Below are 17373 nucleotides of genomic sequence, written 5' to 3' on the forward strand. Positions count from 1 at the left end.
ATTTTCACTTAAAAAAATGTACAATTTCCCACACCCCCCCCCCCCCCCAACAAGCTGCATCAGTGACAATAAAACAGCAAAGTATATATTTTCCTGCTGTTGGGTAAGCTCCCGTTATCTTAAGTAAACAACACCACGCCCTAAACACTTTTACGGGAAGAAATATTAAAGGCTTTTGATGACGCACCTCTCCAGGTCCGACTTGTAGTTAGCATTGAATTTCACCTCCTGAAACGGCAGGACGAACTGTACAGAGTCTCTCTCTGGGGTCCCATCAAGGGCCAGGGGGTTAGAACTGCAGCCTGAAGCCGACTCCTCCACTGAGGGACAGCAGAGATGTATTAAAAAACTTCAAATATTGCAATTTCAGCATTAAATTACGACAAACGGTAATCTACTTTAAAAAGAAAGATCTAAAAATAAGCTCTCCTGGTAATATTCCTCCTTTTTAAATTTTATCACATTCATTATCAGATGCTTTTAACCAACTTTTTATCTAAGAAACTGATGCAGACAAATATACAGTTGGTGAAACCCTTACAAATTTTTGAATGATGCTTCATTGTTCCTGCAAAATTCGATGAATTTTGCAGGAACCTTTGATATGTGATAAGGTTAACATCAGGCATTAACAAAAGAAATTATTTGTTGTTTATTTAAAGATATGCTGAAATAGATTTATTGGTATTCCTGGAGTAAAAAATTAATCTTTGCAATATAGTTATGTTTGCAAATATTAGTTTTTTTTTACTCAGATAGTATCACAGGTGACCACAAAAGGTGGACATAAGAGGAAATGCATCTGAATGCATAAAGAGTCAAGGAAACTGTCCATTGTTGATTACTGAGATCAAGGCTCTGATTGACGAAGCAAAGAAAGAAAGAGTGAGAGAAAGAAAGATGAGACACAGCAGGACAGAGAAGAAAATCCGTAAATATGAGTGTTTCTTTTTCTCTCTTTTTTCTTTTACCACACTCATTTAGACCTTCAAATAGAGAAGAACAAATTTAATTAATCTTGGAAGACATATAAAAGCAATTTTCTCCAAACATGGAAAAGCAGCATTCGGTTTTTGTGCACCACTAATCTGGAACAAACTTCCAGAAAACTGCAAAACAACTGAAACACTGAGTTCCTCCAAATCAAGGCTAAAAAAAACCCACACGCTTAGAGACGCCTTTGATTAATAATTACTGTAACACTGATCAATATATTTTAATGTACATTATTATTCTCAATGATTTTCTTCATTGTGAAGCACACAGATGACTGCTGCAAAAATGTGCTGGCACAAAAGTATTATGCTTATTATATTCTTTTTTTTACACTAAGTTAATTCGTTTAATCATAAAAAATATTCAGTTGAAGCAAAACTCGAGGTATGATTGGTGTCAAACACAGAGTAAATAATTTAACCTTTGTCAGTTCCAACTTGATTCAGGGATAATTGGTACTAAAATATCAAAAAAGAAAATGAACCATGCCAGTCACCTTCTCATCAGGCCTCAGGACAAATTTAACTACTAATACATTTCTACTGAACGTGTAGTTATGAAAATACATCATCAGAAGCACAAAACATAATTCTGTCATCATTACCTCAAGAAGGCTAAGCAGAAATTAAAAAGTAGAATGAAAAGTAATCCCACCCTTCCTGCTTCAGAAGAAATTAAAAAGCTTAAGGTGAAACCACCGCATGCCTATTAAGGAGAAAGATTTTTCCTTTGTGCCATTCTGGAACATTCAGTACACTGCTCTGACACCATGCCGGGGTGGAAAGACATAATTGGTGACTTTAAAACAGCATTTCTTTTGTCCATACGGGAAGAAACAAGAGCATTTTCCTAACGATTCAGAACATTTTTATGACGTAGTTTTCTATAATTCGTAGTTGGTAATGGGAGGATTGTTCAATACTGAGGATCAGATGTTTTTACCTGAAGTGTAACTGGAGCTGAACGAGGATGTACTTTGTTTTTGTTATATAGCTGCTGCACCAGGAACAGACTCACCAGTGAGAGAGAGGTGCACAGGAACAGAGCTGAGGGGAGAATTGTATAAAATCTGTCTCGTTGGAGGCGAGGGAATCAGGTCCTCTGCCATCAAGTAGATGAAGTATTGTCCTGCGGCTGCTTTTCCAGTGAATGTCAGAGTGCAGCTCGCCTGTTAAAAAAAAAAAAAAAAAGTTTCACCAAGCAGTTTGTAGAGTATGACAGAGTATTGATGAACAAGACAAACTTTCTGTAGAAAGTCAGGTTAGAAGTTTACAACATAAAAATCCACAAACAGGTTACTTGAATTCTTTCAAAATCTTATAGATCACGCAAAGATGTTTAGGTATCAACTAAAAGAACAAAACGTGGAATCAGAACCTTATTTTACTGCACAAATATTTAATTGTCACACGAGAAAAATGTGCTTTTGCAGGCAGCTGGTGCTTCATGATTTCTTAACGTGTTTCTTCCTAAAAACTTTTACACAACTCAGCTAAGCAGTGAGATGAAGAAATGAACACAGAGAAAATGTGGTGAGGACTTCTCAATTTAGTCTGTGAAAACAGTCATTTAGAGCTATGCAGTTGATGATCTGATTGGTTGGAAGGTGAGAATGAACATTTAGCAACAGGATATGTAATCAAAGAGCTGCAACTTACGAGAATAATGGGGAAAACATAGTTATTTAAAACCCTCTAAGATCCATGGACATATATATGAGTCTTTATATTTTTTGAGATTGCCCTTTCACATTATGAGTAACCTACTTGAAAATATGATAAACATTTTTCAGTTATGAAATCCAGAAGATTCACCTCATCTAGTTCCAGGAAATTGTGAGGAAAACAGTCCCGGCACTCTCCAGTGTCGGCACGAGCAAAGCGGCACCGGACATTGTCCCCGTCCAGGTCCTTTGTTGAGATATGGAAGTCAGCGGGACAGTTGACACTGGCCCTGATCCAAACAGCACAGTCGTAATAAAAGCAGTGTCAGCAATAAGTAATGATTCAGTCTCTAAGCAGATCAATTGTTGAGAACGTACAGGCAGCAGAAAGATTAATTTAGATATAGATTCAGATTTTAAAAATTATAACAAAGTCATTTGGTAACATTTAGGCCTAACTTTGCTTTTAACTTGAGTTTTAGCCACAGAGGTCCAATGACAGTGATGAAGTAAACAGCTTCAAAATTTGAAACAGGTGTTTTCAACTTTAGTGGCAGCATTCCAATGTAGATGAATGACTGAGAACTTTAAGGCTTTAATAAACCTTTGAAAAGGTTTATTAAAACCTTTTCAAAGGTTTTGATAAACCTTTGAAAAGGTTTATTAAAAACCTTTGAGCTCTATACGGCTCAAAATGTTGAGCCGTATAGAGCTTAATTTAATGTAGCTTACAGTAAATTTTGATAACTGTGAAGAAGTTGTTAGTAGTAGATGAGTGTGTTACCTCAGTGGAGGAGGGAGAGCCACAAAAGGAGGCCTGTTGAGTTTTCCATTATTCGCCCGAATCTTTGGGTCTGCTTTTATCGAGACGTAAAACTCTGTCTGGAACCTAAAGGACATAATAAAAGAGCCTTAGAAAAAGTATTTTACTTTTTTTTACTTCACATTACTTGAACAGTTAAATAAAAACTCATCTGGAATTACACTTTTTAAGTGCCTTAAAAAGTGGAAACTAAAAAAAAAACTAACAAGTTCAAATTCTATGTGTATTTTCAGTATTATACACTTTGAACAATATAGGAAACATTTTGCATGTCCTAGTTTTTCATGTTTACAATCTGGGAGTGAACAATTGAGATTTCATACCCTAATTTGAGAAAGGTATTGTAATTGCTAGGTAAGGTTTTCTGCCACTGGCGGACACACCACGCGGGGCTGGGTTTGGTGTAGCTGAAAGGTAAGGCGGTGCGGTGGGCCTGACAGTCCTCTCTTGCTGCACAGACTGCTAGCAAATCAGGACAAGGAGAGGGAGTGATGACGCTAAAATGAGCCCGAACCTGCAAGAGGAAAAGGAACAAAATTATAGTGCATAGTTTTTTTTTTTTTTTCAGATTAACTTTCTTAATAGGCTTAAATTGAGAAATGCATTTACAGGAATACTTTCCTTTCTGGAAAGCAAATTAAAATACAGCTTATATGAAAACAAAAGTACAGCATAAATGACATATTTTGGCATAAAACTTTAATTTTAGCATATTGACATAAATCATAAATCATTAATATCAGTGCCTATAAAGGTCCTTTTAGAAGAGAGGAATATTTTGCCCACCGTTTTCCCTCCATTCTCCTCCAGAGGCACAACGTGCACTGTGAGGCCCAGGGACGAGGCTTCGTACGCCGGGCTCAACAGGAATAGAATCAGCCACTGCAGCAGGACACCCAGTTTGAGTCTGTGCAGCATCTCAACTCCTCAGTGAGACATGGAGTCTGAAGGACGGCAACAAACAGTTTACTTTTCAACAACAAACGATGGATAATAGCCTTACAACCCGGGTATTACAAAAACGTGAAGGCATTGTAAGCCTATATCTAGGATAAAGAGTCCATCTAAAACAAACTGCTGTTTGATGTCTGTGAGAAGACGGAGTGAATTAGGCTGTTACTGGATCTTCAAGAAAATGAAAGAGGTAATGGGAGCTGTTCTGATTAGGCTGAGAGGAATGACCTCCACTGCTCTCACTAAGATGACTACGATGTGCAATCCAGAGTGTTTGATGTGCGCCACATCAAAGCTTACATGGTTTTTATGAATAATGTGGGACACGGTTAGAGAAAAAATGTTAAAAGGGACATATTATGATTTATTTTAAACAAGCTGTAGGTCTAAATGTTATGAATGCAATAAACAAAACATGTTTATTACATTTTTAAAGCATTCATTCATATACGTGAAAATGGTTGCAAACAGATGCACTGTTCTACAATCGTACATCTTTGAATCTGAGTCAAACCCAGAATCAGAAGAAGTGGAGCCTCCTGCACAACCATCAGGGAACGCGGTAATGTAAATTAATAGAAAAAAAAAAAGAAACAAAAAGCTGAATTTGACTGCATTGTTTGATAACTGGGATTTGAATCTGTCTGTATGAACTGAGATTTTTTCTTGAGATATTTGTAGTGAATTGGTGCAATATAAATAAACAGAATTTAATTCACACTGCTGTGGTGTCAGACTTGACCAGTTCAAGAGTCGATCTCTGTAAATGTGGTTCTGTCTATCAAACCTGTGGCACTGTTTTAAAGTAGTACTATTTGCCTTTTTTCCATTTTAAAACCAGAACATACTAACATATCAACTCAGCCTTAAAACTAATATCTTAGTTTGATAACTGTTTTAGCAGAACTGCTACTATTGGTTCTTGATTCTAAAGAAGAGAAAGGTTGGAAATTTGACATTTCTCTGAAAGCTGAAGTCAACCACATTAAAAGTGTTCTTTATATTTTTGTAACTGTTTCATAATTATTTCAATAATTACATTCTCCACACCTCACCACTAAAATAAATCTGAACATATAAAGCAGAGATTTTGAAATTTCATAAAAAATACACAATGTGCCAATCCATAAACCATTTGTTACAATACTCAGTGTAGACAGTTTTAATTGTTTAAGCAGATCTTAAACACTTTAAGATAGTATTTAAAATTCAAAGACATGAAATAAGTAAATAAATTAGTAGTGAAAACTTTTCCAAATCCTGTTGGTTTAGTTTGATAAACATTTACAGGGTAAATATACAGCTCTTATCTCTGTACTTTAACACCTACCATAAATTTTGGGAGGCATCAAGTCCATTTTATCATTGCCTTAATTATTATAGGTAAAAAATATATTACAGATTTTTCTTTGTTTTATATAAGGAAGATAGTCACATCTTAATCTTATAAATATCCCTACCCCCAAATGGAGAAATATTAATAAAACAGAATTTTGGTCCAATCCACCAATAACACTTCATATTATACAAGAACATAAATTAGATGCTTTTATTCATAGAGTTTTTCTTATAAATAGGGTTTTAGATGGTTGAGGTTTTGTTGAAAGGTCGCTTTCATCCTAGAGGTTCAGGTGAGAAGTTTCTTAGCAGTCAGTAAATTCTTATGAGTCTTAAAATTTTGTTTTTAAACAGAAGACTTTGGACAAACTACGGTAGTTTGAATAATTGTACTCCTCAGAACTTGACACCTTCACTTCTTTCATTGCAAACCTGTCACCCTTCACTGAGTTGCTTTACTTTCTGTTCGCATTGCTCCATTGTTCCAGTATGAAAATTACCTTAAGAAGTTTGACAAAGGAACATTTCCCCCTCTTTAACCAATAGCTACCCAAGTCTTAATGTCATAAACATTTTATTGTACAGATACCATCAAGTCTTATCAATACAGCTAAGCTGTATGTTTGATGGTAGTTTCATTACCATCAAATCAAGTTAATCTTGAATTTTCAAATTACAATAAACTTAAAAACATCAAACTGATCCATTTACCTTCAGCTACAGGCCTCCGTTTTCTTCAAGTCCTGTTTGTGTTTAAAATGAAGGAGCTTTTCCGTGATGTCTTGAAAAGAAAGGTGTTGCTTAGCTAAAATTTGGGCAGAGAATGGAGTTAAACAGGCTGGACCAGGGCTTGGTGACGAGGCTGTACAATAGTTGCATGTCAAGAGGAAGGCTTAGCGAACAAGAGCTGGATCCTGTACTCTGTTCAAAATGCTCTGCATATTTTTATAGTCACAGTCTGCATTAAGATACTTCAACCCAGTGGTGCCGAACGCACAGTGTCGCAACAAAAACCACAAGAACATCAAGACAGAAACAAATTATTTTCATCAAGAGTGAGCTTTATCATTATTATTTGCAGAAATAACGATACAATTATCTTTCAGACATTGTTTAGAGCAAATATGCGAGTTGATAAAAAACATTTTGTTCTTGCACGGTTGAAAAGTTTCTACTGTCCCTTCAAGTAATGAAATAATCCAAGTCTAAGACATTTGTTTCTTAAATTAAAAATCACCTTTCAGGGCAAATTTCAGATGAAAATTAAGCCATTTTATTACATCCAACGCCCATTGAAGTAATTATTTATATTTGGTCAGAAAGCAGTCCCACCCTCAGAGAGGAGAGGCGTTTAAGGAGATTGGTCCCTGGAGTTGGAGCAGAGGGTAGAGGAGGCTCCTCCGGCACTTGGAACTTCTCCTGGGCATCTGGACAAAGAGGGAATCCTCTCTGGACCCTGTACCCCATCGACTGCAGCTGGACACTCCAGATCCTTCCATTACTGGCCGTTTTTCACACTGAGCATTTTCTCCTGTAATAACAATTTCATTATAACCCCTTAGGAATCATTTGTGCATGACTTTACATTAAAAAATAAAAAAAATATTCTTACTTTGATCATAGCCTCCAGCTTGATGGCGTCAGCAGCAAACTTGCGGATGCCGTCAGACAGTTTCTCCACAGCCATGCGATCCTCGTTGTGCTCCCAGCGGAAAGCTTTCTCATCTAGGTGGATCTTTTCCAGATCACATGCCTTAGCTGCAAAAAAAAAAAAAAAAAAAGATAATGTGAATGCCGAAACACCAAAGATTGACAGGTTCACAAGCCAGCACCTCGTTGATGTCCTCTAGTTGATTTAAATAAAACCTCATTCGTCCTACAGATCAAATTATGTATGGAGATCCATTTTAGTTGAAACTGTATCCAATACTTAAAGTTATCTTAATTTATTTGGCAACAGGTTTTTCTTCAATTTATCAATTTTCAAGCCGTTTGTTGAATGGAGTATAAACACTTTCTATACACAGTACAGACAATTAAGGCATTTCAGGATTTTATAGCCTTACATCTACACATGACTTAGGTCAGGATTAACTTTGTTCATCTTTGAAATTGATTTTAATTTGAATTTATACTGAACAAAATTAGATTGCGACATTAACCAAAATTATTTAGAAAAGTCTTACATTTCTCCACAGTGAGCATTGCAGTGACAGCACTGTGATCCTGGCTGAGTTCTGCCAGCAGTCCAGGGGAGATGGTGAGCAGGTCACAACCAGCCAGCGCCTTCACTTCCCCCGTGTTTCTGAACGAGGCCCCCATCACCACAGTGCTGTAGCCAAACTTCTTGTAGTAGTTGTAAATCTTGGTCACACTGATCACACCTAAAATGAACGAGAAAACAAAAACATGCTTAAGGTTAAAATACATACAATTACAAAAAGCACTGGCAACTAAGCAAGAGCTACTTTGTTATTGACATTTATAGTTGGCATAAAACTGCCATAAAACTAGTGCACCCTCCTTCAGTTTAATGAGTTGCCTACTGATTTTAGCTATAGTGCTTAAGGCTGAAACTATAAGTGTAAATATGATTGAGAACAGCCATCATTACCTGGGTCTTCATGTGGCTCGAAGCTTTTGCGGTCTGTGTTCTCCTTATGCCAGTCGAGAATGCGTCCAACGAAGGGTGAGATGAGAGTCACCTTTGCCTCCGCACAGGCAACGGCCTGAGCAAAGGAGAACAGCAGCGTCATGTTGCAGTGGACGCCATGTTTCTCCTCAAGCTCCCTAAAAACATATAAATAACAAAAGACATCAAGAATATTTCAAGAGTTTTCCTACCAACACTTTTAAAAAGACAAGAACAATCAAGAGAACCCAGGTTCTAACTATGACTGATTCAGTTTCCGGAATCAAACGCGGTTTTGTTTTCTCTCCCCATTGCAGATTCACTGATATGCAACCAGTAAAAAAAAAAAAAAAAAATCACAGTCATCTGTAAATATCTCAACAGTACATTAATGTCACAGCACTGAGGCACCGTTTCCCAGACATTATGCAGGTTTATCTGCACGTAAGCTGGGGCCATAAATTTTAAGGTTGAACAAGAAGACAAAACAAAAACATGCCTAAGGTTGTTTGCAGTGGTTTGTGAATGCGTCGTGAGAATGACCTCCTAAAGAAAGTCAATTAGGAAGGAATCTTCCTTCTTTAGTCCAGGCCCTAAAGGTCAAGGACCTGTGTCCATCTTTGACACCAGAAACAAAGAGGGACTAATTTATAGGAATAAAAACTAGAATTCTCTGCATTTTTCTCAACATCTAACAGGGCAGAAGTGATGCACTCTTCCCCTTTCTGAAGCAAAGACATGTTGCATTTGTCAGACACAAATTTGCATGAAAATTTTGACTAACGCATCTCTTTCTCGAGTCCGTTAGTTTCATTACGCCAAAACCAAGATTATATACAGTGCCATACAAAATCTCGCTTCAAGTCATTGCCGTCATAGTATATGCACAGGATTGTAGAAGTTTGTTGTAATGTGACATAGTGTGAGGAAGTTTTTAAAATTGCCTTTTTTTTTTTTATAAAATTTGAGAAGTGCGACATGCATTTGTATTCAACTTTTCTATTCCACAAAATAAATTCCAGGAAAGCCATTTGCCTTCAGAAGCAACCTAATTGGTAAATGTCTATTTGCCAGTTAGATTAAATACTCTGCTTTACCTATTATTCTGTGAAAGTTTCATAAATTTGTTAAAACATTCGTGAACAAACAGCATAATTTGGTGAAGAGATACACCAGACAGACTCTGGATGGGAAACTAAGAATAAGTTATAAAAACATTATGTGTATGATTCAGTCAGACATCTGACTGAGTCAGATGTCTGACTGATTTTTAAGTCTGGTAGGTTTGCACAACTGCAAACCTACCCAATACTGTGGTCCACCTAAACTTACAGGCTAGTCAAGAAAAGCAATAAGGGAAGCAGTCAAAACCCCCATGGCAAAGATCCACAGAGCAGGTGGGAAAATCTGTCACCAGGGCAACGGTTAGTCATTCACTCTACAAATCTTATGAAATCTTGACCTTATGAAAGAGTGGATGTGCAGAAAAGAAGCCATGAGAGGTCCATCTGAAGTTTACCAAAGGATATGGAAAAAACAAAACAGAAAATGTGAACGCCGTGTGTGGAGGAAAACTAATCTTGACTCACTATGAACACGGCATCGGCTCTGTGATACACTGAGGCAGCAACATGCTGTGGGGATCATATTCTAAATACAGAGAAACATACAGCCAATGGTTCAATTATGCATGTTAGAATGGCCCAGTCAACGTCCACTTTATGACATTAGGAAACTAGAAACTGCAGTTCTCAGATACTCTCTGTCAAAGCTAACAGTTTGAGCTTTGGGGAAAGATTTTACCCTCTAGGTATAAAAAGCACCTAGAGATAAAGCAGTGAAACATTATTGCTAATTGCCAATTATCAAAGATCATGTATTTATTCACACTTTAAAACTTCAAGTGTGTTTAAGTTTGAGTTTGTAACTGGACAAAAAGTGAAAAGAGGTAAATACTTTTGCACAGCAGCCTCAATGTTTTAGTTTTTACACCCTGAGATTTAAAATAAAATTCAACAAACATCTTTCTGCCTGACCTCACCGAATCAGGGCAGCAAGGTCAATTATAATAGTTTATTATTTACAGATTCACTTCAGTAATCAATAATTTGGACTAGATTAAACCCACAACTTTTCATGTCAGTTAAAATAAAGGCATTAAACAAAATTATCCCCACCTTCCTCCAAAATCTGTAGGTCAACATTTTTTCAAACTACGAATCTTCTTGCACAGTTAATCTTGGGTCTTCATTGTGACAGTTTAAGAGGCAATAATTTTACTGTTAGAGTAATTAGCATGTTTCAGCGAGGCAAAGAGTGCTGTGGTCAAGTGAATTTTACAAGAAACCCTTTAATCATCACAATCACTGATTAAGGAACGGGAACTAATAATTATGTAGGAAGTGTTTGCTGGACTGCTCAGCTCAAATGAATCCTGCACACCGACAAGATACGGTGCATCAATATCCATAATCCTCAAGCTACACACAAAGAACAACTTAAAGTGAAAACCAGATTTTAGACGGTAAGCTTTAATCAAGGAGCCGAGTTCCCTGTTTGAATGCAATTACCCTTCAAAAAAAAATGACTGGCATAAAAATGAATGCCATAAATCTAATTTTAAGTCTGATTTTAAAATTCTGTACATTAAAGCATAATTAAGAGCAGATGGACATACTTAAAACCTCCATACTCACTTCCCAGCCTGGATTCCCTCCCATGTGGAGGACAGCTTGATGAGAACGCGGTCCTTGCTGATGCCTGCCTCTTCATAAAGAGCAATGAGCTTCAAAGCTTTTGCCACCATCTCTTCTTTATCAAAAGACAATCTGTACAAAGGCAGGAAAAGGCCAAAAGCGATGATTTGTACGTATATTATATGTTTTACAAACATGTCATACGCATGTTTCATCCTGTGCCTTATGTCACAAGTTTGACTTTCCCCATTCTTATTTATCAAAAACCACATTTTGTCATATTAGCTTGCATATGACTGCTGAGCATCTTCGATTTCACTGCATGAAACAATTTTGTTCCAAGTATATTCTAGCAGGTTTATATGATTAAAAAGTAATAAAAAAAAAATCACAATCCAAAAGTGTCAACTTAAAAATAAAATTTGTTCAATTAAAAAGACTTGACATATTTAATGGTGCCAATATTTCATCTACTTTGTGGTGCTGTTCAATTTATTTTCCAATCTTGAAAAAATAAAATGATGATTTTTGTAAATTTCATGTTTTTATTTTGCAATGTTTCCAGACTGATGCAAGCTTTTGTTCATTTTGATGCCTGAACCTACATGTGTTATGCAGTCCTGTTTTGAAAAGTCAGCTCTTTAAAGATGTGGTGTGAACTGACACACACTGTGTGAAACTTTGGACCAGAAAAATGTCAAACATGAAATGACTAAAACTGCAAAGGCATGAAATAAAAAAGCGCCTTAATGAGCCGCACGCACATGGCATCAGCAGCATTAAGCAAACAAATTTGTGTCTTCATGCACAACAAAATAATCCTTATTTTCCTTTAGTCGAGCAGCCCTGCTTCTCCCACTCTACACTGCAAAGGTTGGTGTCTGCACCCACCTGGCATCCACCTCCGTAGAGACTCTGCCTGGAACCTTTTTCAGGATCTCCAGTCCGAAACTCACAAACAGCTTGTCCATGGTGTTTGCTACCTGCTCCTCTTCAGTTCTGCAAAACAGAGAAACTTTAATTTATGTCAGAGTTACAGTGGATGGAACAATTAGTTAACACTTAGACAACTCTATATGAAAGACTAAAGAGACACTTAATCATTACATTTGGCTTTTCTTACATCAGAGAACCAATTCTTACCCTCCATTTGCAATGCCATATTTAATGGCCTGATCCACAAGGTGCTGGTAGGCTGGCATCTTAGCAGCAGCCAGGATCAGAGATGGGTTAGTGGTTGCATCCTGAGGTTTATACTCATCAATGGCTGCAAAGACAGAAAACACAGATCAGTCTCATGAAACCCAAGTTAGATTTTAACAGAGGCAAAATCATGAAAACATAGAAGAGTGAGGAACTGTTTGTATGTTTCAAAACACCACAGATTAAACTTCTGCTTCATTAAAAATGCATGCAAGATGAGAACGTTCAAGCCCGACAACTGAAACATAAAAGCTGAAGTCAGTAAGAAGTGCTGCCATCTAGTGTACGAGTGTTTCTCCCCGCTCTATTCTCAGTAGTTCTGTGTTTTGTTTACAAAAACAGAAAAAAAGGAGCAAAAAGGTAATCACAAATGACTTATCCAATAAAGAAAACTTTAATGAGATAATGTAACATTACATGTCAGCACCACTAGAAAATAGTATATAATTTACCCTAAAATATGCAGGAAACTAGGTTTTCCACTGAAGTCCAAATTATCTTTCAAGCTCTTCAGCTTCAGAACAAAGCCAGCCTCTGTTCAGTAGCTGGTATGCTGCCACCTCTTTCAACACAGGGGGAGGACAGTGGGAATCTTTCAACATGTTAGTGCTTTTGGACAAGCTGTGCCAAAATAATGGCACATGATCCATCCACTAGTTATTATTCAGAAATAAGGCTTTTGGCTCAAATTATGCAGCAAATGTCATATTTTATCTGAGGGAAAGAAAAAAAAAAACTATACTATAGTTGTTTTTACATCGAGTAGCTGGATTTCACGTGGTTTCTCAGCCCTTTCAGTTTACCTTCAGACTTAGCACAATAGTCGTTTTTTTTTCTTCTTTTTTTTCCCCACGTATTGATAAGTGTTTAGTGGTACTCTATATTGAACAGACATGATGTTAATGTAAACATGTCTGAGCTTGCAACAGCCAAGTACAGACCTCTTACAACATCTAAACAAAACCTAGATTACACAAATCAAACAACCAGTGGAAATCCTGAAAAACTGCTTCTGGCTGTTGTTTTATCAGTGACACTCCTTTCAGCAGTAGCCAATGTAATTCAGACAAAACTGCATCTTAAGACATTACTGATGTGTATAAAAAATTTTAACTGCAATGAAGCAGTGTTTGATGACAGGAAAGCAAATGGTCAAATTCCATAACGTGTGAATTTCTCAAACTTTCATATTTGTAGTCCAACAGCAATGAAACAGTGATTTGCATTCAGAAGGTCAATTATAAACATGTCACCCTTTTTAATTGCCTATTGTTAAACTTTTCTAGAAATTAAAAACTTTGTGCAAAAAAAAACAAAAAAAAAAAAAAAAAAACTATTACTTTACGTTACATTTAAAATGAAAGTTATCACATTTAGGAATTTCTGTCAAAAGGGTGCGTGTACCTTTATCTTCATCATGTTACAATCACTAAATATGTAGCTGCTGATTTTACTCCATTTAGTGATAACCCCTTAAAAATGTTTTCAATTTCCCATTGTGGTTTACAGTTTGGAGATGTTGATAAAGTAAACCTAACAAGAACATAACTGTCCATATGTCCATTTAAATTTCTGTTAAGTTATGCCTAATGTGAAAAACTGTTTAATTTACCCAATAACAGTAATAACCTTTTATTCTGTTGAATAAAATTGGTGGTACTTATTTTTAAGTACCACAAATCAACTGATCTGAGATATGAGCAATTATTAATTAGCCCGATCAATGTCATATTTCTATTGGAAATGAGAAGCAATTTTAATATTAGACTGAACTGACAGTAATTCTAACTTCTAAAAAGGCAGATACTCAGTTGAAGATCTTTTGTTGACTCCTCCATCTTAAAATGTAAAAAAAAGTTGTTGAGAATAATCAATCTTATGAATTTTGCCACAAGTTTTAACTGTAAACTGGTTGACTGAAATTGACAAGCGGCATGATAAATTAAAACAAGCTCAATAAATTCTACTTGCATGTATAGCTCTCCTTTTTTCCTCTCCCTTTCTACCAAAAACTGGATAAAAAAAAAACAGTCTTCAGTTTCAATTAGTTTTTTTGAAGGACAATTTTGTTTACAGAGACTAATATGATTCATTCTATGTTTCTATTTTGTTTATTTATCTTGGATACTTTGGAACTGCCTTCCAGTCGCAGTGTTAAATGTTGATTAGAATTTAAAGTGTATTGATCTTGGAGACTTTGTTCTTGTATTATTATGCCAGAATCATTATATTACTTGAAAATGGTCTAGAAACAAAATTTACCAGAATAACTTCTTGGACCATTTATAGTCCAACCAAATTACTTATTGTGACAGGCCAACTTTATTTTGTGCCTTTTTAACTTTCTAAGTGATAACGTACCTTGCTATCATATAGAAGCTCTTTAATACCTCCTACAGATAATTTCTATTACCATACAACTTAACTGGAAATGTTGCCATCACACACACACACTTTCTAATTAACGTTCCACATTACTATTACAATTGAAATCAACTAAAATTAGTAAAAAGCTGAATTTAAAAAATCGTGAGCAGCAAAAGAGTTCATGTATGAAGTTCACTACTGCTCAGTGATTTCAGTAGCAATCTGCTTTCTAGACTCCACAAACCAGTTCTGTCATGTCATCCTGAGTCTGCAGGCTATGCACAAGGAACTGAGTGGTTTGCAACACAGTATTACAGCAAACCGTTCCTCATTCTGACCTATTGAGTAAAACAACCTTGCCCGTTGTGGTATGACAGATAACCGGCACAAAGGATGAAAAAGAAGAAATGTATACAACCTCCTGTTGCATGTCGATAAGTACATAGTAGTTTGGCGTTGTCAGCATATTTCTACCATCATAATGCTACATGTTTGACCATCATAATGCTAAATGTTTGGGGTCAAGTTTAATGTCATATAGTTTGTGTAAGCGACTGAAAGCAACATAAAAGACTCAGTTTTAACGTTGAAAAGCATTACTTTTTATGCAAAATGTTTATACGCAACAACAGCTAGCGTAGTTAGCGGCTAGTGCTAACTGAGATGGTGGGATAACGTTAATAAGAAATAATGGGATTATGAGGCTGTCAGTGTTTAGTTACAAAGTGCTCAAAATTAATGGAAAGACTCGTAAAAAATATTTAATTGTTAGGTTTAGACTAACATTACTCTATACGATTAAGCACAGATAAAGCCAGATATATTAGAAACACACCCACTGCTGATATCGACCTGGCGGTCAGTTACATTAAAACCTGGATTCTTCCTGCTAAACCAGTTAGCATGCTAATGAGCTAACAGGAACTCGCAGTGGACTAAAATGTTTACCGTTAAAGTCTCCCGTGTCAGCCACCACCACGGTGAGCTTCTTCAGCTGGTTGAGGGCCGACTCCATCTTTCTGCGTTTGTCTGGTGAACCGCTAGACATGATGAGCGCAGACTGGGACCCCTTTTATACACAGAAAGCACGTGAGAGCTATTCGGAATGTCAGGGAGGCGAGAGCGCGCCGCGCAAGAGGAAGAAGTCATCGGGAGCGCGCAGCCAGTAACCACTGGAAAGAAGCGAGGAACAGTGGGAAAACTTGTGAAGGATTTCAAATAGATCCTAATAATGATTTCCCCACCACGCTAAAAAAAACATTCAAGTAGAAATTACTAAATTGGGTTTATACGTAAGGGTGAGAATACAATCAAAATCTGAACTAAAGCGTTTACAATTGTTAATTTTGTTTATAAACCCAAAATTCGGTTTTTCAGAAAATAAGCCGTCCTGAAAGTGACTAAAGAGACAAGTATTCCGTGTGCATATTAAATTTCATTTGTTGAATCGAAATACTGGAAATGAATAATTTTTCGATTATATTATTTACATATTTAGCATCTAGCTCCGTAGTAAACCATATTAAAATTTATTATTCAACTCTGGAATTTTAGATTCATTTGGAAATCAGCAAAGTAATTTTTTTTAGCAAGAAATAAAAGTAATATTTTTCAGTGCTTTTGTGCAGCTTGTTATGACTATATGATTTTTATTAAATATAATGCAATTTTCAAAACAGCCATATAAACATGTCTTCAGTTTATTTAATTAACAAATTAATAAAATATACTTTAATTAACGCACTAACGACCGCACCTCTCTCACCGCGCAACCCTGCGGCCAAACGGGTAATCATACTGAATGAATGGATGGTATTGGGTACACGTTTTCATTCTATGTAACTGACGATCTTTTGGACAAGTCAGCAGTCTTCCCCTGGACTGATAATATGGCCATTACATTCTATTTATCAGAGTTGTACCCAAAAATTGCACTCAAGTAAAAATTGCACTACTTCCAGATATTTTTACTCACGTAAAAGTGAAAAGTAAGAATTCAAGAAATGACTCAAGTAAAAGTAAAAAAGCATTTGTCAGATGCTCTTGCAGTATTTTACTAGTAAGGGACACTAGAGGGCAGTGCAGGGTTCAGGATTTAGCCTTAGGACATTTTGACATGTGGACAGGGAAGTAGGGCTTCAAAGTAGAAACGCTTCAACTGAAGAAAAAATGGACTGGATGTTGAATATTATAACGGAGTGACCTTATTTCTATTAAATCTTAATTACGTCCTGCTTTAATTTTCACAACTTTGATATCCAATGTATGCAAAAAACTGTTAGTAGTTTATTATCTCATAATCTCAGGGTGTTACCACCCTGCAGTCATCCCTGCCGAAAGGCACATTTGCCTTTCAGCAAATGTGCTTGTGCTCTAACAAATTTACTAAATCTGATTGAATAACTTGTCACAAAAATATGATTTCCCACATTCAAATTGCACTTAAATAATACATTTTGTTAATAAATCCAACTAAGCAACATCTGCTAAAGTCAAGCAGCAAGTGAATTTGTAAATTATCATATATCTCGTACTACTGTTGAGTTAGAAATTAGGCCAACTAATTGAACTATGCCAAGGTCTCCTTTGGGATTTTACATCTATGTTAGAAGCATAAACAACAGTATAGGTTGTTGTCATGAGACATTCTTTTGCTACATGCCTAGAGGAGGCTAATGTTCCCTGGAGACAAAACAAACAG

General features: G+C 36.3%; 2 protein-coding genes across 2 annotated transcripts in view; both read right to left on the reverse strand.

Annotated features, from left to right (window-relative positions):
- Positions 1-6618, reverse strand: part of LOC106952616 (uncharacterized) — a 20548-nt gene extending 13930 nt beyond the window's left edge. Inside the window, exons 1-7 of the mRNA XM_015040840.1 lie at positions 6486-6618; positions 4269-4426; positions 3806-3996; positions 3444-3548; positions 2811-2949; positions 2014-2164; positions 188-320 (exon numbers count right to left, since the gene is read on the reverse strand). Coding sequence (XP_014896326.1) covers positions 188-320; positions 2014-2164; positions 2811-2949; positions 3444-3548; positions 3806-3996; positions 4269-4400 — 851 coding nt within the window. The 5' untranslated portion in view covers positions 4401-4426; positions 6486-6618. The remainder of the gene's footprint in view (positions 1-187; positions 321-2013; positions 2165-2810; positions 2950-3443; positions 3549-3805; positions 3997-4268; positions 4427-6485) is intronic.
- Positions 6619-6814: 196 nt separating this feature from the next.
- On the reverse strand, positions 6815-15814 carry taldo1 (transaldolase 1). Its single transcript, XM_015040841.1, has 8 exons — positions 15621-15814; positions 12246-12369; positions 11994-12101; positions 11103-11234; positions 8389-8564; positions 7961-8158; positions 7387-7532; positions 6815-7305 (listed from the first exon to the last, which is right to left on the reverse strand). Exons 1-8 carry the CDS (start codon positions 15718-15720, stop codon positions 7273-7275), a joined length of 1017 nt encoding a protein of 338 aa, XP_014896327.1. The 5' UTR covers positions 15721-15814; the 3' UTR covers positions 6815-7272.
- Positions 15815-17373: the final 1559 nt, after the last annotated feature.

The sequence above is a fragment of the Poecilia latipinna genome, unplaced genomic scaffold (assembly GCF_001443285.1).
Source record: "Poecilia latipinna isolate Pla-1442-1.1 unplaced genomic scaffold, P_latipinna-1.0 Scaffold530, whole genome shotgun sequence".
Lineage (NCBI taxonomy): Eukaryota > Metazoa > Chordata > Actinopteri > Cyprinodontiformes > Poeciliidae > Poecilia > Poecilia latipinna.

Coding starts and splice junctions, on each gene's coding strand:
- taldo1 (XM_015040841.1), bottom strand. CDS start 15,720: ATGTCTAGCGGTTCACCAGACAAACGCAGAAAGATGGAGTCGGCCCTC. Junction 8,159..8,388: donor CGAGCCACATGAAGACCCAG/GTAATGATGGCT, acceptor CGTTCATTTTAG/GTGTGATCAGTGTGACCAAG. Junction 7,533..7,960: donor AATGCTCACTGTGGAGAAAT/GTAAGACTTTTC, acceptor TTTTTTTTGCAG/CTAAGGCATGTGATCTGGAA.